The sequence below is a fragment of the Lepisma saccharinum genome, chromosome 2 (assembly GCF_977018435.1).
Source record: "Lepisma saccharinum chromosome 2, izLepSacc3.1, whole genome shotgun sequence".
In the NCBI taxonomy this organism is placed as follows: Eukaryota; Metazoa; Arthropoda; class Insecta; order Zygentoma; family Lepismatidae; genus Lepisma; species Lepisma saccharinum.
Genome location: NC_139230.1, coordinates 37,192,068 through 37,218,772, shown reverse-complemented (window position 1 = coordinate 37,218,772; position 26,705 = coordinate 37,192,068). Strand labels below are relative to the sequence as shown.

The following is a 26,705-nucleotide window of genomic DNA, read 5'->3' as shown; positions in this document are numbered from 1 at the left end:
GTGTCGCTTGAAAGCGAGCAGCGTAATCAATGCAGCCTTTCGAACCGTAGGGACACAAGCTCTGACTGCACAGTTTCCTCAAGGAGATTTTAGACCAAAGCGACACGCGACAAACGATACGAGGATTTCACACCAAAGCGACACGGGTCCTTCGGTCCAAGGCAACTTTCATACCGAAGCGTGACGCGACACATATTGCTTGGAAACGAGCCAATCAAGAGCAACATTTCACATTGTAAAGGCATGACGGGAAGCACAGACCAGCGTTCGGTTGGTGAAATCCTCAAGCGATAAGTGTCGCGTGCCGCTTTGGTGCGCAATGTCCTTAAAGCAAGACACTCATTGCACAACCAGCCAGAGAGGCCAGAACCGTGCCGTTTTTCACACTACGTTATTCAAGGCGCTGTACCTTCGTAGATCATGGCGCGTCGTAATTGTGTATTAATAATAATTATTGATTATGGATGTTATTTACTAATGGTAAACTGGTTAATAATTACATTTAAACAGTTTCGAATTAATATTTGTAAATGTCTCACGGTAACAGTTCCAAACGTTCAATGATTTTTTGCAAGTGTTACGGGAGTACTATGAAGTACTTTGAAGTGGAAGGAAGTTCAAAGCTTGGAGAAGTTAATTAACATGCTTAAAATCTTCACTAAATATAATTGATTGGAGAAATTATGATTTGAAAAGATGCTTATGTGAGTATCCGCACTTTGCAGAGGGCAGCCATTCTTGCTTTACGGTCATCTTAAACACGCAGTTCCGGCAGATTTTCATGCGAGGCTCAAAGGAAGTTTCATGCTTGAGATCATATATTCAGTGGCGTGCCCAGGATTTTCGAAAGGGAGGGGTTATGTATATTATTTCTTGGTAGTCTGCCCTCATTTTGTCAAATTTTCCTACCTTGGACGTTCTTTTTTTAGGAATACTGGGCGAAAGGGGGGGGGGTTATAACCCTCATCAACACCCCTCCCCTTGGGCACGCCAATGCATATATTACCTTAACAGGAGTTGGAAGCATTTAAGGACATACGTTGTTTTAATGCTAAGAACCCTAAACCTGACCTGCCTAACGTAACAATTCCGCTTAGGTTTAATAATGCGTATGTTGTTAGGTTAGATGGGCCAGTTTAAGTTTTCAGTGTTTGGTGGAAGCTGGGTGTGCCTCGCACTAGGGATGGCCAAATCCTGATTTTTTAAACCCGAAATCCGGATAGTAAAAACGGAGACGCCAGGGATCCTGGGTTCGAATCCCGGCCTGGGTGTTCTTTCTGACTGGCCCTTCATCAGTTTCAGCATATCATCACTCATCCTCATCGTCCGATTAGCCAAAAGTGGAAGAAAAGCGACGCTAAGTAAAAAACATCAAATCAAACTCTGAACATGCCTAATGGAACGAGTGAAGAATATACAATACTTAATTTTATTCAAGTGGAGTTTTCTAAGGAGCCAAGTTAACTGTAGTTAGTGTTGACCTACTCCGTTCACCCAAACGCCCGTGAAATTATTTATTGTCCACAAGAAGGGCGTGGGACGTAGAAAATGAAATATACATATTGAAGTTCCTGGATTAAATTCTCAAGTGATAATATAGGCATGAGTTTCTTGATGAATATCAGACAGTAGCATTGTACTTCGTAAAGATCCGCATCACGAAAATCCGCCTATCGTACACATATATAATATTAACACATTCAAAGAAAGTTGGTTTTAGTTTTGCTACGATTCATAACGTCGTCACTTGCACAATGACTCATCTTCGTTCTAATAACTTTTGCTCGCTGGTAGTTGGATAAGTTATTTCATTCGGCGTTATTTTCGAAGCTATAGCATTTCGACAAAATAGATTGAAATTCTTTATACCTTTCCTGTCTCAAGTGAACTGTATTTCAGTTAATTCACTGAATGTTAGACAGTGGTTCTTTATTAGCATGAAGTGTTAATGGACATTATCCACTTATGGATATACTTATACTTATGGATCTCCACTATCGGCAAAAAATAAACTCTTCACCAGCGGTTCAAGTGAAAATTCTTAGATGGGGGAAGGGAGAGGATGTTTGGTCCAGCTTCAGGCAGGGAGTCGTAACGTAACGAAATGGAACGGTATTTTCAATTACGGTTTCCGTTACGTTACAACCAGAAACAGAATAACTTTTTTCGTGAACAGAAACGTTACCTCAGGTATATGAACATTACGTTACAGGTGTGCATAACGGTACCGAACCATAACTGATCTGTAAATCAGTAGGTCGTTAGGTGACGCTTTAACGTTACATCCATTGCCGGCAACCAGTAACGTTACAGGGTAAGAAACAAGTTCGTCACGATTGACTAGTAACTTTAGTGTGTGTGGAAAGTGATAGTAACGTTACAATTAACCAGTAACTTAATTGAGGTCACGACTGTAAAAACGTTACACTCTTTGCTTCAAAGCAAGAACGTTATTTATAGCTGGTATCATACAGACGTTCAGATGTGCAATAACGTGTCCGATGCCGTGTTCCGGAGAGAATAACATAGGTCTCTCGTATAATTGTGCTCGTTACTTTTGTAACGTTACAGTTCTTTCCCTTCACAAAAGTCTGTTTCAAAAAAGTGATACACATATCCGTTACGAATAGCAAATACCGTTATCGAAGGCGTTTTCGAAGAAGCCTCACAATTATGATCGGCAGCATACTAACATTACAGCATTTTGACATTTTGAAAGTCATTAAATTATAATACGTATTTTCGTTTTGGATGTCAGTGAAAAAATGAAATTGTAAAACAAAACGTTTGAAAACATCCGTAAACAAGATTCAGCGTGACAGAAGTTCTGGTTATTGGAATTTACTGATTAACTATGTATTTATCACAAATATATTTATTTTCTGCATACTAAATCACTTTACGTGGATTTGTTCTAATTTGATTATGTATGCAAGATGAATTTTAACATGTGCGTTCACTTTATACGATAGAAAACAAACGTTTGTTGGAAGAAAACGTTTATGTATATCTTTCTCTCTCTCTCTCTCTCTCTCTCTCTTTCAGTTTACATGTGTTACATCAATTAAAAAATACAGTATGTTTGGCGATGAGAATGATTCATGCTTAGATTAAATTGCTGAAGGACGAAACATAAAGGACCAACCAAGGAATCATCTGTGCTACACGTTCATCCACGTAAGCGAGAGGCAAGCTTTTTCCTATCGGAAGACGAAAAATAATTATTTGCTGCACGACCTTGATAAGGCGAACTGAACCACAAGGAAAGAAACCAGTGTTGCCAAGTTGGCCCTTTTGGGGCCAGAACTGGCCCTTTTGAGTGCGTACTCAGCCCCAAAATTAAGCAAAAGCCCCAAGGGGCTTTTTAGCCCTACAGAGAGAAATCTTGCTACAAATCTAGCCCTTTCAGTAATGAAATATTTTTTTGGCATTTTCAGTAAAGTAAACTCATATTTTCAGCTTAATAAGAACCATTGCAACACGCAAAGAAGAATTCACGTAACCGACACCCCTCTGCACCTGCAAGCTCGTCCTGCGACCCCTCCTTGGGGAGCAGGTAGCAAGCAAGTGCACATTGTCACTTTATCCCCTTGTTTCTGGTTTTGGTATGCTGTGTAGCCCGAGGCGAATTACGGATAGCGTCGATTCCAGGAGCGAATCTTTGTTCAGTTGCATTGCATCTGGTCCTTGAAAGTTCACAGAAATGCGGTGCGGAATCGACGAATCGTTCGTAACAGTGAGGCTGGCTAGAGTCTAGTTTACGTCCTTCTTTCCCGTTTACAAAACTGTGCTAGCAGACAGCCGGCGCTCCGGCCTCCGTAGGGTAAGTAGGTTTTTCTTTTTACACTTTCTGTCACTAACCATTCACGGGAACGAGGTATGCCTACGAGGTTACCCAGTCAACACACTAACGTTGCCACAACGTTGTATGAATGTTGTATCTATGATGAATGTTGTATGTAGGGGAACAACGTTGTGATAACGTTGCATCAACGTTACAAAAAACATTCCACCGAATACGCTTTAGTTTGGATGATCACCACCATGAGCGCCACAAGCGTCAGATCGGAGTGTTTTGTTTAATCTGAATTTATGTGTGCACTGACCACAAAACCTTATATTTCCTACAGCGTACACTAGATGGCAGTGCGACTCAAATGAAAAACAAACATAACTTGTAGTAACACAAATAAGGATACTTTCGATTGTAATTAGTGAAAAATTGTGTTTTATTATCCTTCGAAAGATGTGTGAATATTGAAGTTGTAAGGAAGACCAGAAAATGAAATGTGTTGAATACAAGTGAAACTCCCATGATAAATATTTTTATTCCAGACTATATAATCAGGAGCTAAGTACTGCAAAAAGAAACTGATTACCAGGTGTAGTTAGAGATTGGTTAATTCATCAAAATCTCCACACTAATAATTGCCTATTTTTGTGGAGCAGGAAAAGTTTTTATAATATGTAAAGAGAAACTGTGACATTACAAACATGAGTTTTTCCTGTTTACGCATATGTATTATATACAAAAATGGCTTGGCAAGATTGCTAATAGCTTACCATGCGAAATAACCATATTTTAAATATATGCATTGTTATATTCGTAAATTACACAGGCAGCAAGGTAATGTTGCAAAAAAGTTGTGGCAACGTTAACCCCTGACATACCTAACGTTGCTACATAATGTTCAGTATATGTTGTGATAATGTTGTCAACCAACGTTGCAGCAACGTTGAAAAAAATGACCCTTAAACGTTGACACAACCTTTTTTCAACGTTGTATCAACATGCATTCAACGTTGTAACAACGTTAGGTATGTTAGGGGTTAACGTTGCCACAACGTTGTGGCAACATTACCTTGTTGACTGGGTAGGTTAGGCCTGTAAGGTTCGGTTCCATTAGCACTCATTTCACCCCTAAATATGTGCTTCATCATCGAAAAATGTCCTCAGTACGTTCAATCACGCATATCCGGACAACATCGGTTTTTCTCGATTTTCTCCTCCAGGAAATTTTTCCTCGCCTTGGGATTTACTTTGTTGAATTCCTTATGCAATAACCTTTCCAACGATATATCACACGTATTCCTTATGAAAAGGACGTAAACTAGACTCTTACCGTGAGGCTCGACCAGAGACTAGTTCGTGTGTGCTTGAGTTTCAGAAATTTTGCACCAAAACACCCAAGAATTAAAAACCAGATTTTTTTTCAGTACGCAGCCGCCAACTTTGTAAATCTAGCCCCTTGGATGTGAATTTTAGCCCCATTTTGGGTGCGATTTAGCCCGTTTTTCTCTCGTGCTGTTGGCAACACTGAAAGAAACCTGTGCAGACCCGCAACTCCTGTGCACTGTACTACCACGTGGAGGGGAGGGGGAGAGTTGACCGTTCTTCCTTATGGGCCGAGTAGAAGAGCTGTGCGGGGACTTTTCGTCCAAGGTTTTTTCCCTTGTGTTCGCTCGTAGCAGCAGCAGCACCACGCAAAATCGGAAAATGTGAATCCTCAAACTTTGTACACGTGACCTTCGGTCACGAAGCAGCCGAGTAGTCAACGCCCTGGGGCGATATGAAAGGCACTTTTAGCAAATAGAAACTACGTAGAAACGAAACGTTAGATGGAATTGTTGTACGAAACAAACGAAACCGCGTTTGTGCAACTGGTTTGTGGCTAGACAGGGCCATTGGACTCTCAAGAAGGCAAGAATTGTATGGGAAGTGATTCTCAAAACTAAGCGAATAAAAGGACAGTATATTTTATCATTTACAAGGGCCCTCATCCGCTTACAATTTTGAAAATTACTTTCAGTAATTCTTGTCTTCTTGGACAGGAGGTTCATTAAACTTTTTGGTGTAGAAACAGACAGAGCGCCCACCTACCACGTTTGAAAGAAGAGCATAGGCAGACATGAAAGTAATTTTCAAGTACGTAAGGACGACAGTCGACGTGAGCATTGAGCAACGTGTGACTGAGAAATACAATCGTAACAAAGGACAGGATTCTTTAAGAAACAGTAATTTCATAAAACTTCCTATCATTAACTCAGTTCATCCTTTTATCCTCTTTTGTTTGTTATACTTTTGTATTATTCTTGTTTTATATAGCTTTTCTGCCACTTGTAGATAATCGCGACGATGAAGATGAATGATGATCATATTAAATCTATGAAGGGATGCTTACAAAAAAAAAAAACAGCCATGCCCAGGTGTCTACTCGAACTTGGAATGTTTGGTACCGAGTGTATGAGTGGACCACTCAACGACTTCGGTCTTCGAGGCTACGGTTTCAGTTGCAACATGCAGTATAATTACGTTTCTACTACTACTACTTATAAAGCCCCCTTGACACATGAGATACTACAAATAATTTCAGGCATACCCTCGAATTTTGATTGCCTGGCACTTTTTTAAACTAAGTAATGAAGTCACGTTTATATTCATATTAGGCCTACGACTAGCTCGAACTAAAAACGCTTGTGAAATACTGTGTATATGTTATCCTTCTGAAGTGAGAAACTTCATATTCTGCTAAGAAAATATGCATGAAAAATTATATTTGTAGCTACTACTTGAAGAATTCAAATTATTATGATGGAATTTCAACTTACGTATACTCTGCATATAATGTGTTATCGGAGAGGAGTTTTTGTCTCGCAGTCAATTTATTTTTAGTTGAGGAACTCGAGAGTAAGTTGGAAATATTTAATGACCCACGTTGTGGTGTGCTGTTCGATTAATCAGAATTGGAGTGAGAGAAATCTGTAGTTAAGGTCATTCAACACGTCAATTTGTAACTGTGAATGCAAGTTTTCTTTGATTTAGCTATTGTTGTAAGTAATAAATTGAAACATATATATTTTCTGCTCGAGTAGGAATCCACAGCCCTTATCCAATCAATCACTTTCTGTGTTTGAAACTTCTGTCTAGGAAAGCTACACACAATTTGCTTTTAATAACAGAAGCTTCAAAATAACCTATCCATTCTTGTCTTGCAAGTAATGTTTGATTTGATTTGTTATATTTAACTTTGGTTTTCTGCCACTTTTGGCTAATCGCGAAGACGAGGATGGGTGATGCAATGACAAAATTGATGAAAGGACATCACGAAGAAAATAATGAAAACAATACACAGGCTGGGATCTGAACTCGGGACCTGTGGTGTCGCATTGTTCATGAAATAAAAACATAACATGTATAGTGGCTCAAATTAGTAATCGAATATGTAGCATTTTGCTGCATTTCTTCACAATATTTCGAAATTAACAACATGTACATAAATATAAACGATAGTGAAATATTTATAGGCATTTATTAAAGCTATATTCCCTGTTACATTTTTTCTTTTTTAATTTTGGGTGCGTCAGCACTTAGGCTATTTTGCAACCGCCACGTTATACGGGGTCCAGCCCCTTACCATAACAAATAACGTAACTGTAATATCGAATAACTGAAATATTAAAATATTCTGACTTAGGTTAAAAGCTGAGGCTCTAAAGGGGCACTCAGCACACATGACAAAAAACAGAACACACAGAATTATACTGGCCATAGGGTCAGTCGCCAGAGCCTCGTTAGTCTGCAAAGAGCAGTCCAGGGTGTACTACGTGGAATGAAGTTGACGATTGGGTGTACTACGTGGAAGGTCACCCCTTACACCCCTGTTACGGTTTCAAATCTGAGAATAGTTATTTATGTTTTGGTGTGAAAGAAGAGATCACTTTAATATTCAGACAAATCGTGAAAGCCTTCTGTTTCTGTTAAGCTACGTTTCCATTCAGACAAGTTCCAGACTCATGACGTGCAACATGTGCCGGCGCATGTTGCGCGTCATTTAGTGTACTCGTACTGCTTCCAATTCAAAACTACTTCTTCAAAATACGTCCGCAACAACACTGGAGTGCAGGATCGCAGTGTAGCGTTGTGCAGTGCTTTAGAGTAGTCAGTGTTCCTTCTCTTGTATTGTAATAATTTGGTGGTGATTTAACTTGGGTAAAGATGAACAATAAAGCTATGGCGGGTTTTGTGGTTATGGCAGGCGCGTATCATGAATTTCTAAAAAAAGAGGCGAAAACAACCTAGATGGTGGATTAGAAGTTTTCTAGCAAAAAATTAACTCGTTGATGAGAGACTTACGTCTTCAAAGTGGATACGAAAACTTTGTAAGAATGACTGTAAGTGATTTTGCATTGTTATTAAATCTTGTTGGACCACAGATTGTAGTCGCGTCGTCTGTTTCTACTCTAGTTCGTATGCCCCAGGAACTTGCTGCAGGCTGTTTCCATTGTCCGCCGCGCACGTTGTGCGTCTTAATCGTTTGGGGCAATTTTGTCCCCGGCACTTGCGCCGCGGCATGTTGCAGACAGTTTCCATTTTCAACAAATGCTTGGCACATGCAGCGTCGCATGCCGCGTGTCATGTTGCGCGGTAAAATTTGTGGTAATAGAAACGAGACTTTACATAGTTCTTTTATCGGTCAACTACAGTGCGGGGAAGAAACAATTCATGCTATTTCCTAACTACGTCTGTTACCAGTAGCTCCATTGCCCCTGACTGAAGTACGAGAAAAATGGGTAACAAAAACAAAAATACAACATTTGACGAATTGCAGCTATTTATTTTTACCTAACCAAAGGGTGCAGGTACAGGGAAATTAAAAATGTTAAGTACATGTAAGAGTACCGTGGGTGACGCAATAAAACAAAATGAAAAGGAAAATGAGGTAGATTCCGTATCTCAGAAAATTCAACCAAGAGAAATAGGAGAACGATATGAACGAGCTTCAGTATGAAAAATAAAGACCCTTTCCTCACCCCCATCCCCTTCCCAAAGCAAGGGCTCCGAAAGCAGCTGTGCAACTTGGAGCAGGCACTGGGACTGCTGTACGTTCAGTAGCGTTTGGTCCGAAAGCGAAATTCCTAGAAAAATGCCACAGTTCGTCCGCGACGGTTTAATGAGTTGCATTTCGCCCGAGCCTGGCTGATGATGAGTCATACCTTGACTAACCGGTGGCAGCGGTGGAAGTAGTGACTAGGATACCTCAGTTAACAACTTTTAAAACTACATTGCATAGACAGCGGAGTGTAGCGCAGGAGTGCAGACTCAGTCAAATCGTCGAGAGAGGGGTCCCGGGTTCGATACCCGGTGGAGGCACAAGTGGTTCGGATCCCACTTTAAATTGTAGGTCCAGTCCCGATTAGCCTTACTGTGCATAAAGGGGACTTAAAACAACAAATAAAATCGTTGACTACTTCTAAGCAGCTCCCATAAGTGACTGAGGTTAGAATGAAAGTTTGTCTTGTTTTAAGTTCACTTGTATGCACAGATAGGCTAATTGGGAGTGGGCCTACAGTTTAAAGTGGAATTCGAATCACAGGAATCGAACCCGGCTAGAATGCAAGTGTTTTCTCATACTCACATGGGAAGTTGTTTATGTTATTGTTTCACATAATTTGTAGGTAGTCACACGTGGTCTGAGAAACAGAAAAGTCGCACATAGCCTACGCATAATTCTCTCGAGGCAGTTTGTTGCAAGAACTTTGCTTGCAGGCCACGGACAATAACTTTCATGGGTAAAAAAGTGTCCCATCATAAGGTAGAGAGCATCCTGCTTAGAGCAATGTATGCGCTCCAAACGTTGGACGCTGACGCCGATATAACCTGGCTCGCAAGCCGAGAACACTGTTCGAATCTCCACAGGCATATAACAAAAATGCATCATACCCAAATGACACATCTGGCGTAATACCTAACGTGCCAAATTTTGGAAAATAGGGGCTGATAGCGTGTGTGAGAACCAGAGCGACTTAACTCTAATTTATCAAATTAATAGGAGAGGAAATAATGTATTCTTAGGAATATGACTCTTAAACGTGACTCCGCCTTACAGATAAGAATTAGAAGTGGAAAATGTCGATTTTCTCCAAATACTCTTCAGAGGATTTTTTTTTTTAACGAAACTGAAAACAGAATTTTTGTAGTTACGTTCCTCTGATTCCCGTAGGACGATAGGTGAAATACATTTCATGAGCGATGTTTCAAAGAAGTTGTGTTAAGATGTCAAACATGTAGCCGACAGCCATGTTGTATGAAGAAAGCATATAGGATAAGCTCCAATCACACTTAATCTAGGCTCACAACAAAGATAGCGGCTGAGTGACCTAGCGTAATGAAAGGCAAAGAAAACAGTCAATCATTGGAAAAAACAATTAGTTTCATGTTTAAGATCATTCTATCAATTAATGCAGTTGCTTATAAAAATAAAGAATGGTCTAAAATGCTTCAAAGTAATTGAAAATATGAGGCATTGCGGATACGAAGGGCGAACTCAACAAAGTGCATTGTGATGGAAATGCGTTTCAAGTTGCCAGGCACAGTGCAAACTCCATAAAATCTTTGAAAATCACGCATGAAACATTCCGATCTACAGTTACCAAGTTTTTGTGGAGCTCGAATTGTGCCTGACAACTTGAAACGCATTTCCCTCACAATGCACTTTGTTGAGTTCGCCCTTCGTATCCGCAGTGCTTCATATCGTCTCTAGGAAAAACCCAGAAAATTAATACGCCCATTCAAATTTAAAACCTTTATTTGCATACTAAATAGAAAGAATTTTCACCAGATACTTGAAATTAGTTTGAGAAAATCTAAAATAAGAGGAATTCCTATCCCTGTTCTCGTGTTGATATTTCCTGGCAAATACTCTGTAAGAGGCTGTCGCGGTATATTGCCGCTCTATACATTGAAGAATCAATGCTTTATACTCCGAAGTCGATACTAAAGGTTCATGGACGTCTGCAGGATTTTTTCCAAAGAGGGGCAAGCAAGGTAGTTTTTCCGGGGGGAGGGAGGCAAACAAGGTGCATAACAGTGTTGTCTCCTCAAAAAACATTGCTTTAATTTGAAGTTATCATATTCATCTTATTTGAAAATAAGATCCTTAGGAAAATATTTGGACCTAAAAGGGATGAGGAGATAATTAGAATAATTAAATCAAGAAGACTTAGGTGGGCAGGCCATGTGGCACGAATGGGAGAGGAAAGAGGAGTTTATAGGATTCTTGTTGGGAAACCTGATGGTAAGAGACCTTTAGGAAGGTTAAGACGAAGATGGAGGGACAACGTTGAGATAGACCTAAAGGAAATCGGTAGGGATGGAAAAGAGTATATAGATCTTGCTCAGGATAGGGACAGATGGAAGGCCTGTGTTCTGCAGCCATGAACCTTCGGGTTTAAGAAGGCTAGAGAGTTAGTTAGTTAGCTAGTTATGTTCATGCAATAATTAACATATATTATTGCAGCTGAAATGGAATTGTGTGAGATATATATATAATTTTTGGTTGACTTTAATTTTCCAGGTGGGTCGTGCACCCCCCCCCCCCTCCTTGCCTCTCTTTCGGACTTCCATGCAAAGGTTCTATTTTTATTTCGCGTCTACCACTTTCGGTTAATCGCGATGATAAAGGATGTGATAGGTGATGGAAGTGGTATAAAGACAATGACCCAACCCATCCATATTTTCTAGTCCAGGCTCTAATCCGACATCTCCCGGATTCGAATCCCGGTCGGGCTTGGTTGTTTGTGAATGTCCATTCATCAATTTCATCATTTCATCACTCATCCCCATCTTCGCAAATTAGCCTAGAGGCACAAAACGCGAAGTAAAATAAACTAAATCAATCAATCTAATCCGACATTAGACTTCGCAGTTTATTACGCTAACCAATTTGCCACGGGATCGGCTTCTTCGTGTTTGTCTGCTTATGAAATGATTAATTAGTAATTCAAACTATATAGGTAGGAAAGCTATATAAAATAACGAAACAGAAAAATAAATCCACTTGACGTCTTGTAGTACTATCATTAACCTACAATTTCATGCTCACAAATCCACACAGAAAACTTCTTGTGGCAATAGTTTTACAGAATGGCCTTGGGGAATAAAGATCGCCCATTTCCTGGTTCAGCTCGAAACAATTCAGGTGCCTTATCGAAGCTGCTCTTGAGCACGCAGGGTTTCTAACCTACTTCGCCGTAATTCAGTTGTTGTATCTTGATTAATATGCTGTATTGTAGAGTCAACCGCAGATTAAATAGGAGAAAAAAGATTTTCCCGACGGAAAATAAGTTAGTAATGCTGCAAACACCGAGGCATTCTTGATAAGACGCTTGAGGAGCGTCGAGCAAACTTTCCTGAAAAAGCACAACCCCAGTATCGAAGGTCATGCTACACGTGGATTGGCAACTTTCGGGAGCATGCTGTCTGTCTACACAATTCTACCCTGATACGTTCTATTAAAGGTCTGCCGAATTACCTCAGGCGTCGGTGAACGATGAGACTCGGTGAAGTACACAGACTCCTCTCAGGTACAGGGATAGTGTTAGGCAAAGACAATATTCACAGCACAGAGAAATAAAACCACATTACTGCCGTATATATAAATTGAAAAGTTTTATTTTTATTTAATGCAATTATAATGCAACTATACTTGAGACGAAGGCGAGGATTTCGCTTTGTCGATGAATTGACTCAATTAAAACGCATAAAACTCAATGCGTGGCTATCGGCAAGCCTATGATTGCATAGACCTAGCTTGCGCCCCGAACTACCACACCAAGAGATATGCAATGATAACTGAGCCAATATTTACTCTTTAACCTTTTATTTCTAGATTAATCTTTAGGCTAACTTTATTATTTGATGTGGAATGGTTGCAGTATTGTGCATATCATCAATGCATGGCTATCGGCGTACCTATGTTCACATAGGCCTAGCTTGCGCCCCGAACTACCATACCAGGATGTATGCACAACACCGAGGAGTTCTTTTTAAGTTTAAAAGCTTCGTCGATCCGTGGCGAAAGTGTGTTGATTCTTACGCGACATCCTCGCTTTTATACTATTTTCGAGAACACAGATTAAAGTACAGATGAATCACTCACTATCTACAAAAGGATACTATCAACAAGACTGACATCTATACATCTTTAGAAATACAAATTCGTATAGAGCACTCTTGCAAACAAAGATACATTAAATTACTCATAACAGAGCATAAAATACAATAAACATTAAACAAAAGATATATATTACAAACAAGGTGCATTATTACCTTTAATAACAAAGAAATTACGCTTTCTTTTACAAAAATAAATACATTAGTGACATATCTTCTACTGATGACGTCACATAACAATGTGGATCATATCAACCCAAATACCTGTTTGAAAATGAATCTTCTGTCCGCATTTTATTTTTCAAATGTACTTCTGACATTGTAATCATTTTGCAATTATTTTTATTTGTTCTTATTTTGCTTCGCTTTTATGTGACTTTTATAATTAATCGAAACTATGAAGATGGATGATAATTAGATTAAATTAATGAAGAGACACCTAAAAAAGATATTTACAGACCAGGACTCGAACCCGGAACCTAAAGCGGATAGGTTGTGGGGAAAACCGTCAATAACTCCCGCCACGAACTTACTTATAATTTTTGTAATTTCTCACGAGTATATTTTGTTCTGTTCATGCATAATACCTGCTTTCGGAAACTTAATTTATAAGTGACACACTTATAGGGACAAGCCACGTATTGTTTGAATGGAGGGACACATCTCGTTCATATACTACTAGATACAATCATGGACTATACTTGAAATGGCCTCCCCGATGGCGCAGTGGTAGCGTCATCGCCTTGTAATGAAGGGGTCCCGGGTTAGATACCCGGTGGAGGCACAAGTGATTGGGATTTCACTTTAAACTGTAGGTCCAGTCCTGATTAGCCTAACTGTGCATAAAGTGGACTCAAATCAATCAATCATATATGATGGAAGTTAAGAAAAAGATAAAAATTTTAGAAGAGATACTGTGAACAAGTCGAATTGGAGAGAGATTGTATTTTGTCTTTTGTCTTTGTTAAATGTATTTCATGTAGTTTATATAACATGAAGTTATAAGTTAAATAAATGTTGTTTTGTTCGTTAACGTTTGGCCTAATTGAAGATTATTACAATATACTTGAAATGTGACGTGCTAAACACTACTTTCGGAGATCAGTTGGACATGGCAATTTTGATATACAAGTTGCATTTTCTCTACTTAGATTCATTATGTCCAAATTTTATCCTAATAGATAATCTCCCAACAACGCAAAATGTTTTAATTGACTCGAATTCACAATGACTCATATACAGTGTGTTTATAAATGAACGGTGGGGTTTCAAAAATTAATAATACATCTATATATTACCTTACACGGGCAAAACGTACGCCGTAAGCAGCAGCAACTGTCCAAGTTTATATAACTTTATTTATATTTGTATAAAGATAGAAATCAAGAGGGGGCAATTGCTCCTCTGTGCCTCCTTGCAGGTGCTCTTGACCGTCTGGAAGAAATAGTGCACGACAGACGTGAAAACTAAATCCATCTTCAGTATCCTTTTGTCTTGGTACTCTTAGATTCTGCAACCTTTCTTTCTATAGTTCAATGTTTGCCCCCTAACCCCCTAGAATTGATTTCCTTACAAGTTTGAGAGCTAATCTCCCCTGCACCCTGTGGTTGCGCCACTGCACCTTCTTCCGCCGTTGTTGCTTTGTGAACTTTCATCTGCTTGAAAATACTTAATTTTCTTCAAGAGCATAATATCGTTTAATAACCGGTGATAAGATTCCTCAACCCTAAATTTCTGGATTAAAGTATAATAATATAGGAGCATGGAAATCTGAAAGGGGGCGAGGATGGCCACATCTCCCCTTTAGAAAACGAATGTCAGCTAAAAGTATATATTTCACGCGTATAATTTGATCCCAGTCATAGTAATGTACATTAATTATTATAATGGGAATGCAGGAATGCGATAATTTCGAATTCAAGTGGTGTTTCTTGAGGGGGCAACACTATTATCTGGTTAATATGCCCCATGGAAAAATACCTTGCTTGTCCCTGCGTCGAAAATATCGGCAGACGTCAATGATTAGGGGGTGGGGCATGTGCCCCCCCCCCCCTTTGCACCCCGTGCGCACGTCTATGACTACTCATTTCTACACTAGTTGGAAGCTGTATTCAATTTCGAGCCAAAAATGTAATTTTCAAATCAGGATTGTTAAACGTCCACGAACCCATAAATTCTAATGGGTTCTATTGGGTTCCGCAACAAGACCGGAACCTTCTTTATCGCACAGTTTTAATTCGGTCCAAGTTGCGTATTCTTTCATTTCAATATGGAACTTAGACAGTCTTTAAATTGATCCGGAAAGAAGGTCCCTGTGCCGTATTTCAATTGATCCGGAGAAAAGGTTTCTGGAACGAATTGAAATATTTTAAACATAAAAAGGCTCTTTACGGTCCAGATCCATTTATGCTTGCTAATATTCCCTGCTGAACCGGAATTGAATTGATTTAAAATTCCTGACCCTTTATCAACCCTGGTTGAAATTCATTTTTTTACAAACAACCATATTTTTAACGGCTATTACACATTAATCCCATACGATATACTGAAAGGTAAGAGACTTGGGCTATTCCTTTTTCTTCCTTGATGTTAAATAGATTATATTCGTCACGCGCCTATAACGTTACTACCTAACATTTGTGAATTGTTCTTTCCTTGTAACGTTAACATCTAACATACTGAATTTATTTACGTTCCTTATGCAGATGGTATGTACCCAACTGCATTTTGTTCCGTTCCGCTGCAGTGGTTTACATTTTGTTACATTCCTATGTAACGTTAATTGACCATATTGCCTTTCACTTCATTCCGTTACGGAGGATTGCATTCATTACGTTCCTATGTACCGTTATTTACTACCATGTTGCATTTCGTTACTACGGTCCTTGTAACGCTAGTATATACCATATTGCATTTCGTTACTACGGTCCTTGTAACGGTAGTATATACCATATTGCATATTACGTTATGTTCCAATGTGCTCATTTCGTTCCGTTCCTTTATAACGTTAATATCTACCATAATACATTTTGTTACGTTCCTTGTAACGTCACTCTATAAGATATTGCATTTCGTTACGTTACATGGGTACCAGCAGTTGAACCATACTCTTCCTCCTACAAAATGGAACGTACCGTGTAACGCAAATTGGGTACGTTACGACTCCCTGGCTTCAGGGCTAGCTGGGGGATTCTCCTGTGGTTTAACATGGTGACAATGAGACAACTTGGGGGGGGGGGGGTTGCTTTGCAAAGCATAAAGTGGGAACGGAACCACTGAAATGTGTCCCAATTCGGAGAGGATATTCGGGACTCAATCTTGTCCTCATCGGTAATTGAACGTGTGAATCCCTGATAAACAAGACTTCAAAGATAACTTGCAATCTAATACAATCAGAAAGGACAACGTTACAAAATTTTGCTCCCAAGTGGACGGTTTGTACAAAAAGTATGTCCATTCAATTCATTAAAAGATTCCTGCATTCTTATAAGTGGAATTTCTGTGTACATTTAATCTGAAGAACGTCGTTTAAAAAGGTTCTATTCCCAAGTGTAAAGTTTCTCACATGAAAATTAGATTTCTTCAGAAGCTTTGAATACAACCAGATTTGTACTAAGCTCCTTAACAGTATCATATCAATAAAACCTATATTTTTCAAAATATGTCCAAAGCGATAAAATCGTTATTGCGATATTCAATATTACTTTTATAGCAGTCAGTTCACTATTTGCATTTTCACATTTATCATTGCATTCTGTCAAATCTTATATTGAAGATGCAGATTGAATTACAATATTGTAATATCGGACGAATAACTGTTACATATATTCTAGTTATATTGAAACAGGAAAATTATGTAAACAAATTAGTCAAATAAACATCACAAATTTCTACAGCCACCTGCAATAAAACGGCCCTGGGTTCGATCCAGGGTGGAGGCACATAGCACAGAGATTCGGATCCCACTTTAAACGGATAGCCCAGTCCCTATTAGCCTATCGAAGCACAAAGTAGACTTTAAAGAGAGACTTTTTGTTTCACAGCCACTCTTAGCTGAGATTTGAAACTAAGTCACCTCAGGAATTTGCATAAATTTGCATAAGTACGTAGACTAGCTCTTATCTTAAGAGTCCCTTATTAGACTTATTCGATTATTTTCATTAGTTGATTCCTTTTTGTTGTTACCCTACGCACATAGGCGTGCGCAGACCCTCTGATACATACATACACACATACATGCATAATCAATTCATACGTCCCATAACAAACCAACAGGAAAAATGATATAAATTGTCTCTCGTATGTGCGCGCTCCTTTTCCTCAAAACAATTGTTCATGCATTTAAGAGAAAACAGTTTAGCAGTAGTACTTGGTTGTTCTTACCTCTCTCCCTGGTAATTTACAATGTACATATTACTGAAAAGAAATTGCGAGCGAACCGAACAAGAAACTTTTCAGATCCAAATTTAAGCAAAATGAAAAGAATATTAATTTAATATGGCTCAAAAATTTTCATGGAGCGCCATGGCATTCTCTTTTACAATTATTTTTTTTCATTTAGACCGTTCGGCGTCCAGGGTCAACTCCAGCCGACCCCTAGCTACGGTTCTGAACTTGACAATACTACAAGAATAGCAGAAATTGCGATCGAAGCGAGCAAAAAAATTTTACGAAATGTATTTTTATTTGTATAAAATTTGAAATCGAGGGGGCAAATGCAGCTCTATGCCCCAGGGAGGTGCTCTTGGCCGTCTGGAAGAAATAATGCAAGAAAGACGTGAAAAGTAATTCCATCTTGAGTATCCTTTTGTCCTGCTACTCTTAGATTCTACTAGTCTTGCTATCCTTTACTTCATGTTTGCCCCCCTAAAATTGATTTCCGTCCAAGGTTGGGGAAGGGGGCAATACCCCCTATAGTTGCGCCACTGCACCCCTTCCCCCATAGTTGCTTTGAACTTTCATCGGCTTGAAAATACTTCATTTTCTTTGAGTATAATATCGTTTAATAACGGCGATAAGATTCCTCTATCCTAAATTTCTAGGTGAAAATATAATATAGGGGCATGGACGTCTGGAAGGGGACAAGGATGGCCACATCTAACCCTTAGAAAACGAATGTCAACCTAAAAGTACATTTTCACACGTATAATTTGATTTCAGTCATTGTAATTTACATTAATTATTATAATGGGGATATGCGATAATTTCAAATTCAAAAGGTGTTTTTTGAGGGGGCAACACTATTATCGTGGTAATATGCCCCATGGAAAAATACCTTGCTTGTCCTTCGTAGAAAAAATCTGCGAACGTCTATGATTAGAGGGGACATTTGCCCCCCCCCCCTTGCCTCCCCCGTGCGCACGCCTATGCCTACGCACCACTTACCGAGCACAACTCTCGGAGAAAAAGTTGAAGGAAAAAGAACAAAGCAATCAGTAAATTACAACATACTTCAGACACGGATGCCAGAGGCAAATTTACGTCTCTTTACCATCCTCTTGTCCCCATAGAAGATGAGCATAACCTCGTAAAAAGGTTCAAACGTATCTCGTTAAGGGATAATCATGCCGATACAAAATAAGAGAAAAGTGAAAGTAGAAGATTTGCCAAAGGGATTTTGTTGCCTACTCCCCCGCATCTTTCACGGGCAAGAAGATGTGACATCTCGCAATGTAACCATGGAAAATGAAGAGTCGTCCAGTTAGAAAAGGAGCCTCCGTTTTGTACACTGGGCTTGGCGTGAAAAGCAGCCTGTCCCGATAACATCATCAACAAGTTAACCACAATGTAAGCCTGCATTGATAATTTGTTCCGGTGGATTGTGGCTTCACAAGCGATGAAAACTCACTCTCGAGCCAATTTCGTTCACAAACGCTTCTCGTCATCGTCGGTTTCAAACGTCTGTAGAAATTCGATCCAATCATTTTGTGAATGTTTCTTGCACAGTTGAACTATAGGAGCTCTTGCAACTGTTGAGTTTGTTTTTAAGTCCACTTTATGCACAGATATGCTAATCGGGACTGTATGGCAAGACATACAATTGCTCAATGACTTATAGCCTCCCCGATGGCGCAGTGGTAACGTCGTCGCCTTGTAAACAAGGGGTCCCGGGTTCGATACCCGGTGGAGGCACAAGTGGTTCGGATCCCACTTTAAACTGTAGGTCCAGTCCCGATTAACCTTACTGTGCATAAAGTGGACTTAAAACACCCAATCAATCCAATCCAACTCCATGACTTACTCGCTTCATCAAGGTGTCCCTGGTTCGATACCAGATGAAGTCACATTGCACAGTGGTTCGGATCCCACTTTAAACTGTCCCGAATAGCCTTTCTGTGCATAAAGTGGACTTAAAACAAAAATTTAAACATTCTCGCTTTAGCTTTTACTATCGAGAGAAAGTTTGACCTTAATTTAAAGACCTTAACCGATAGTGTATTGGTTTAAGCTCTCGACTAGTAATTAAGGAATCTCGTATTCGATCTCTGGAGGAAGCATAAATGCACAGTGGTTCGTATCCCGCTTTGAGCTGTAGGTCCAATCCCGAATAGCCTATCTAGGCATAACATAGGCTTAAAACGAAGTTTGACCTTTGACTTTTTCGACCGTAACTTGATCAACACTTAAATATCATAAGACAGTGAATATTCTATGAAAATAGTAACCAATACAGAACATCATCACGAGTGAAATAAACTCAGTTTTGCAGTAATTACAAATAAAAGCAGTAGCAACAGTGTCATTTTAAGTTGGAAATTGACTATAGAAACAAATATTTCAACTGAAATTGGTGATACACATTGTCTTACAATAAATTAATGGGAATTATAAAGTAAAATTACCCACATGAAGAGGTACACTGACTGCGCGGAGGTAGAGCTCCATCCATTCTCGATACACCGCAAAGTTTTCGAACTTTTCTGTCTTTCTTTTTGAAATACAAGGTTTTGTTAGGATTATGGAGAGGTGGGGTACTGCACACACTCTCAATGCATGGCATTCGTGAGTTGCGGAGCCAGTCGTATCTGGAACATCTGACACTAACGACTGCATTAGCTTTGGGCATTAAAAGTCGAAAGGGGGAGTGGCAACTGACAAACCTCTTTCAAACAGAGATGTTGAAGGAACATCCTTGAAAGATCACAAGAACTTTTTTTTATTATTTTCTTTTTTTGCTTCGGTTTGCTAAGAGGAGGTATCCAGACTATGGATTTGCTAGTCACTGTTCCATCTTCGAATTGCCCTTTTGAAAAGTGAAAGCCCAGCAGCTATCACGAGGGTAGCGCTTGGAAAGAGTGGCAGGAAAGGCAACTGAGGGAAATAAAAGAGTCGACAATTCGTTTGCAGTAACTTATGAGTGACATAATTTTCCAAAATTGCAAGAAAATGCATGCATCTATTATGGCATTGTTAACTATTGGCTTTCTTGAAAGTTTAACTGAAGGCGCAATACAGGAGGGGGGGCTATAAAATGAAGGAAGACGTGCAGAAAAGTCTCCTTTGTTGATATTCTCGCATCGGGAACTAATATCAGGTATCTGATCTTATGTTAAACCAGTTGGAGTGTACTCAAAATATGCTTATTGAAGCACTAATCAAAGAAAACATACTTTTTATATTGCTCAATGTTAACATTTGATAGTGCTTTTCCAATGGCATCGTACTGGGTGGGGGGGGGGGGTTGACAAGGAAATTGTCCGTTCCCTAGCGGCAAAGAGGGGACAATAATATATAGCAGATCTATAATACAAAATATGTATTTAGTAATCTGTAATGGGTATTCCGAAAAATTAATTTCATATAGTTGAATGCAGCTTACCTCCGTGGATTGTTAATTTGTGAGCATTTTGGAGTCAACTTCTACCCGCCAATATACGTAGAGCGAAGTATTCCCAAACAAAATGTTTGATAATGTGTTTAATATCAGCTATCAAGAATTGTTCGACACGTTAATCATTCGCGTATGCAATGTAGGAGCATAGTTACGCCTTTCTTGTGACGTGTCTGTACGAGGTCCGAGTTAACTTGTGAGCAATGCGCATGACAGATTTCAGGCACCTCATGTTTAAGATATTAAGTTAGGTGTTCCCATTAACTCATCAAAAATAAATTGAATGGGGTTCTCTTTGTTCATTAGAGAAATTGAGTTGTCGTTCTAGCAATAATCAAAATGCAGAAATGACTGACATCCAGATCCCTTGTTCCTATTATAATTGGACCAGTAGCGTGCCCAAGTGGGTGGTGGGAGTTCTAACATCCTTTTACCTCAGCTTTCCTTAAAAGAGAAGAATGCTCGATGCTCTAAAATATGGTAAAATATAGCACTGACTTTTAAAAAAAAGAAAGTCATGCCCAGTGGCGTAGCGCACTTCTCTGTGGCCCCCCTGCAAGTAAAATATTGCACCCCCCTTAGTGAAAAAAACTCGACATGATGCCCGAGTGCGCGGGCATACAATAGTTAGCTAATCCCCCCCACCAAGAAATTAATTTTTACCCCAAATATTCTTCCCTCGCATTTTTTATCGACCTACATTATGTAAATGTATTACCTTCTCGAAACTAAATCAGGATGATTGAATTTTCTGATAAATAACTGGATGAAGAAATTTGAAACATTTTATCTTACTTCAACGCAGCCGCACAGCCAAGATTCTTTTTTGGAGAACTGGGAGGCTTCACGCAGTCAAATATTTTGTTCGCGATGCTTTGTATATTTTGCTCCAAACATTTATTCTATAAAAAATTAGGTTACATATGATACACAAATATTTAAAAAAAATACTGTGTTTGGTTATTTTTTAAAGGATAGTAAACACTCCTCCTTTGGACTTAGAGGTGAATGCGCCTTCAGCCTCAAAAGCCATCCCCCGTCTGCGCCAGGTCAAGATTCAACGTAAGAGCCGCTCACATTAGCCTTCTAATACTGATAGTGAGTAATATACTCAAGCAAACTTATCATTACAGTTATGGGGGTTGAACTGGACCTCTAGATTGTCGGTGGTGACCTAACGTCACAAGGTAAATTGCAATCTGATACGAAGAAATAGCAGCGGACTCTAGTCTTGAGATAGAGATAATATAGCGGAGATGGGACTTTATTTGCTGAAAATTTGTTATTCAATGAAATGCCGATTGGAAGGACTGGAGACCCCAAAAGGTTGTTACCACACGGGCATTGTGTTTAATTTTGGTGTTAGTGGATTTCAATATTATTATTATTCATATTTTTAAGGATGCCATTTCTTTCCGATAGACCATTGAACGTACATGCTTTTTAATGAAACAAGAATCGTATTATTAATAGATCTTCAGTGCTCGAAGTGTGCGTGTGGGGAGGGGGGAGAGGATGCAGGCAGATGATATCCTCCCGTTATGAAAAAATCATGGAGCATCCCCCATAGCTAGGATAATTTGCATCCTACGCCTACTGTATTGTCTTCAAGTTGATCCGTGCAAGGATCCTTCCTTCTATCTCAAACTCGAACAAGGAAATTCGCAGCTACGAATTTTCACTTCGAACACTGTAGATCACAAAATCGTAATACCCTGGGAAAGAAAAACTGGTTCGACAGAAATGTCCACAAAATTTCAACATGGAAGAGAAATGAACTTCACAAAATCCTCCAAAATAATGATGACATTTAACTTGTACACTGTATACTCTGCGTAGCAGGAGAGGGAGTACTGGCCCTTAGGGCAAAGGGACAATGTGTCTCAGCTCTTATTTCAATATGAAAAAGCTTGGGGCCCCCCCTTGAAAATATTTGATGGGAAGTTTTTTTAAATATCAAGAGTAAAAATAATATTAGTGGTAATACGTCATGAATTACCGAATTTGATTGTTTATTATGTAGCAACTTAATCTTTCTACTGGATTCATAACTGTAGATAATCGACACACTACACTACGTTTACGACAAACTTCGTAACTATAAAGGCATAAGATGAAGGATATTTTCCTATCGATGGCCATCTGTGAGCAAGTAATTCTGCATTTCGGAGGGAACCTATGTGTCTAGTTACCGGCCCCCACTGCCCGAGACAATACGCCACTGCTTATTGGGTCTCCCCGATGGCGCAGTGGTAGCGTCGTCACCTTGTAGTCAAGGGGTCCCGGGTTCGATACCCGGTGAAGGCACATAGTGGTTCGGATCCCACTTTAAGCTGTAGGTCCAGTCCCAATTAGCCTTATTGTGCATAAAGTGGACTTAAAACACCAACTTAACTAACTTAACTAAGCCACTGCTTATTATCGCTGACGTCGTCAAATGAAATGTTACTGGGAACCAGATTTCTGTTTCGGAAATCGATTTGTTTACAAGCTACATTATCTGTTGAATTTCTCGGATGATATAAATTTCAGGAGCACAGCGATAGGACATTGCGGGGCCCCTACACCTAAGGGCCCCCCTGCATTGCGGGGGTTCCGGGGGCGGCCGCTACGCCACTGGTCATGCCCCTTCCCTTATGGCCCTGTACGAATTTCCTGGGAACGCCACTGAATTTGTTTAACGTCATGGATTTATATTTTCAATATAATGGAGAAGGAAGAATAATGATTGCAAATGGAAGAGGTAAAATGGGATGGTAGATGGTCACGCATGCATTGAGAGAAATTCGGAAACGTGGACAGTCACATTGCCTTCAACAAATATGAGATCAGAGATTCGCAGTCTAGAACTTACAATCTACGCTGAACATAGTGTCACAAGTAGAATATTGAAACAGTGCTAGGATGTCACAGCTTCTGGTTTGGACATAGCTCTGAAGCTAACGAACCAAAGAACGGTATATTATTTCCACTTTGTAAACAGAATGTAAGAAAAAAAAAAAACATGTATCACTTACCTCGACTATGGTTGGATTCAGCACACAAAGCGCCTCCCACGTCATCCCAATCAACAGTCAACCGCTTCACAAGCAAATAAGCATCGATGGGGTTAGAAACTAATTTTGAACTTCTATCTATAGACTGCACTTGTCGATATGTAGTCACATATCTGAAACACAAAAGAAACAACGTATTCATTGTGGAGGTCACTAATAGTCTTCACTGCAAGAATTGCAATAAGAAATGCTGTGATTTGAAATTATTCAAAAGCAGCAGCAAAATTTTACTTCTTTCAGTGACAAACAGTATTAGCAGAAAAGTCTAGTAGAGAGACTGTTTGAAATAGTAGTATTATTTTTCAGTGAAATATTTTGGCCATTTCTGGATTGTAACGACTTCACTGACAGTTAATGGAATCGTTAAAACCCAAAAGTGTTCGTGACCATACACCTTGCAACTTCTTAATTAATTAACACTTCCGAGAAATTACCAAGTCCAGAATTAGTTAATATAGCAACATAGCATTTGAACGTCACCCACCTCCTTGGCGGAGTGGTCAGCGTAACGTTCTACGAAGCCAGAAACCCCAGATTCGAACTCCGAGTAAGACATGGATGTAATGTAACACTGTTTTCCCCTTCATTTCATCAGTTCATATTCAGGGGCTATAAAGGTGAACGTAGAACACAACCACAAATTGGGCCTTTGAGAAAAATGTTACGGGGAGGTTGAGGAAATCTGAGACTGTGTTGGGGGTGGGTGGATAAATCACTGTCAATAGATAAGAAATAGACGTGAAAGAACCGAAGTAGAAATTATCCAACTCAGAAAAAAGTCCAACAGAAACTAAATGAAAAGAAGTCAGAAACTCTAAAACAGCATTATAATACAAAATTGAACAGAAAACGTAAATTGGAATAATAGTGTGTGTTTAAATTTTGCATGATCAAGTTGAAATTTGAGAACTTTCAATGAGAGTGGAACCAGTGACAGGTGACTGCTCTGGGGGATAGTGCCGTCAAGTTTGAATACAAAGAGGTAAATTTCACAGGAGTTCAAATGAAACTTAAGTTATAATGCCTTGCACGATACGGTTGCTTTTGAAAACATCTTCAGGTTCCACCATGGTTGTGTTCAGTTGTAATATAAATCAGTTGATGTGTTTACATCCTATACATCAGGTTTTTCACAAAATAAAATAACATTGTAAAATCAATTCGCATCCCATACGGATTTTTTTACCATTAACGGCGAGGAAAAGCTATTGAAATTTAATGAGAAAGTTAGTTTTGTGATTTAAAATTGTTTTAGAAGACTGTTAATAATTAATTCGTTGCATAGTTTGTTTACTGTCTGAAGTATTCAAATGAAATGTGCAATGTTTATTAAACTTCTTACTTTGGCGGATTTAATGCAGAAATACTATCTATTTCAGTTATGCTATAGATGATAAGTTATGCTAATATTTTATGAGTAATTTATGTATATGAGAGTAATAATTAAGGAAGTTAACGAATTGTACGAACTAATAATGAAGCGCAGAAAACAACTCACAGCCTAAGCTGTACTTATATACGTAACTCCTATATACATTACTGTTTAACAAAATTCGCTTTGTGGTTTAGTTTTCTGAACCTTCGTTGATTGCTATTCGCTTGGACCTAAAATGATCAGTGAGAAAGTAATGCAAAAATTTGTATAATTCAGTGATCAACCTATTCTGTACTTTAACATGTTCATGAACTCTCAGCATGAAGCGTTGCAAAGGCTATCAACTCGCAAAGCTAGTTGCGCACTTAAGATAAAATCCATAAGAATTTTCCCTTTCTGTTGAAAATTAGTAACATTCGCTGCCGCTATCTACTTAATATTATTACAGTCACGAGGGAAGAAACAATTGCACACCATCAAGCGGTGAATAGCATTTTACCATTCTTTCAATCCCGTGTCACGTGTATGCTTTGTTCATTTTCCTGAATCCGCGCATCACGAGAGTAATTTACCACGGCCATCTTCCTCACTGTAATATTCTGGTGTGTAATGTTACGAGACAACAAAAGCGTCACGTTGGATGACCATTGTCGAAGAAAGAAAGGGCTTTCGACATTTTACAGCCCAACAATACAATATATTCTAATGACGAGGTTCAAGCTGTATCCCGAAAGAAAGTATTGCCTTGTTCAAAAGAGTTAATTGACATAGTTGTATTCTTATAAGTTCCTATGATTATTCTTTGTTGCAATTTGGAGAAAAGTAGAACTTAAGACAAAAGAATAAGTGTATGGAGAAGTTTGCAATAGTGATATCAATAAACCACAATTATCCTCACCTTTGCAACAATTATATATTTTTTAAAAAGGCAGGCAAGAGATTGAGAGATGAGGCAGGCACCTATCTATAAATAAATCTGGAAAGAGGTTCTTGAAGGCTTACAATTGTAATATTAATAATGTAATAAATTATTATTAGCTAGAGAAGAAGGTAGAGAGGTGACGCAAAGATGGAATGTAGCAGCATACATTCATAACCAGCTTATTCCTAGACAAAGTCAATAACAATTCGTGCAATAATACTCATTTACAGAAGAAATTTGTCAAAATTAATAAAGCATTGCAAAGATTGCAGGATAACAGAAACCTTGTTCTGTCAGTTGACGAAAAAGTGAAGTCCCAGATAATGAGTCGTTGAGACTGTCAATACAAAACGGACTCATCCCAATTTAATCCTTTTAAGAAAGGTGCAGAAATTAAGCAACTTTATATTACAAAATAAACCGCATACAAGTACATTGTCCATTACATTTAATATTGGCAACTCCTTCCCTGGACACTCGTCTAAAGATGTTATTGATGGCGACACCCTTTATTTAATATTTTTACAAACATTTTACGTCGTAACAGTGAACCGATCGAAGTACGGTTG

General features: G+C 39.0%; 1 protein-coding gene across 1 annotated transcript in view; it reads right to left on the bottom strand.

Annotated features, from left to right (window-relative positions):
- LOC145984402 (prolyl 4-hydroxylase subunit alpha-2-like) overlaps positions 1-26,705 on the bottom strand; it is a 92,133-nt gene that overhangs the window by 36,051 nt on the left and 29,377 nt on the right. Inside the window, exon 3 of the mRNA XM_083118062.1 lies at positions 23,801-23,952. Coding sequence (XP_082974188.1) covers positions 23,801-23,952 — 152 coding nt within the window. The remainder of the gene's footprint in view (positions 1-23,800; positions 23,953-26,705) is intronic.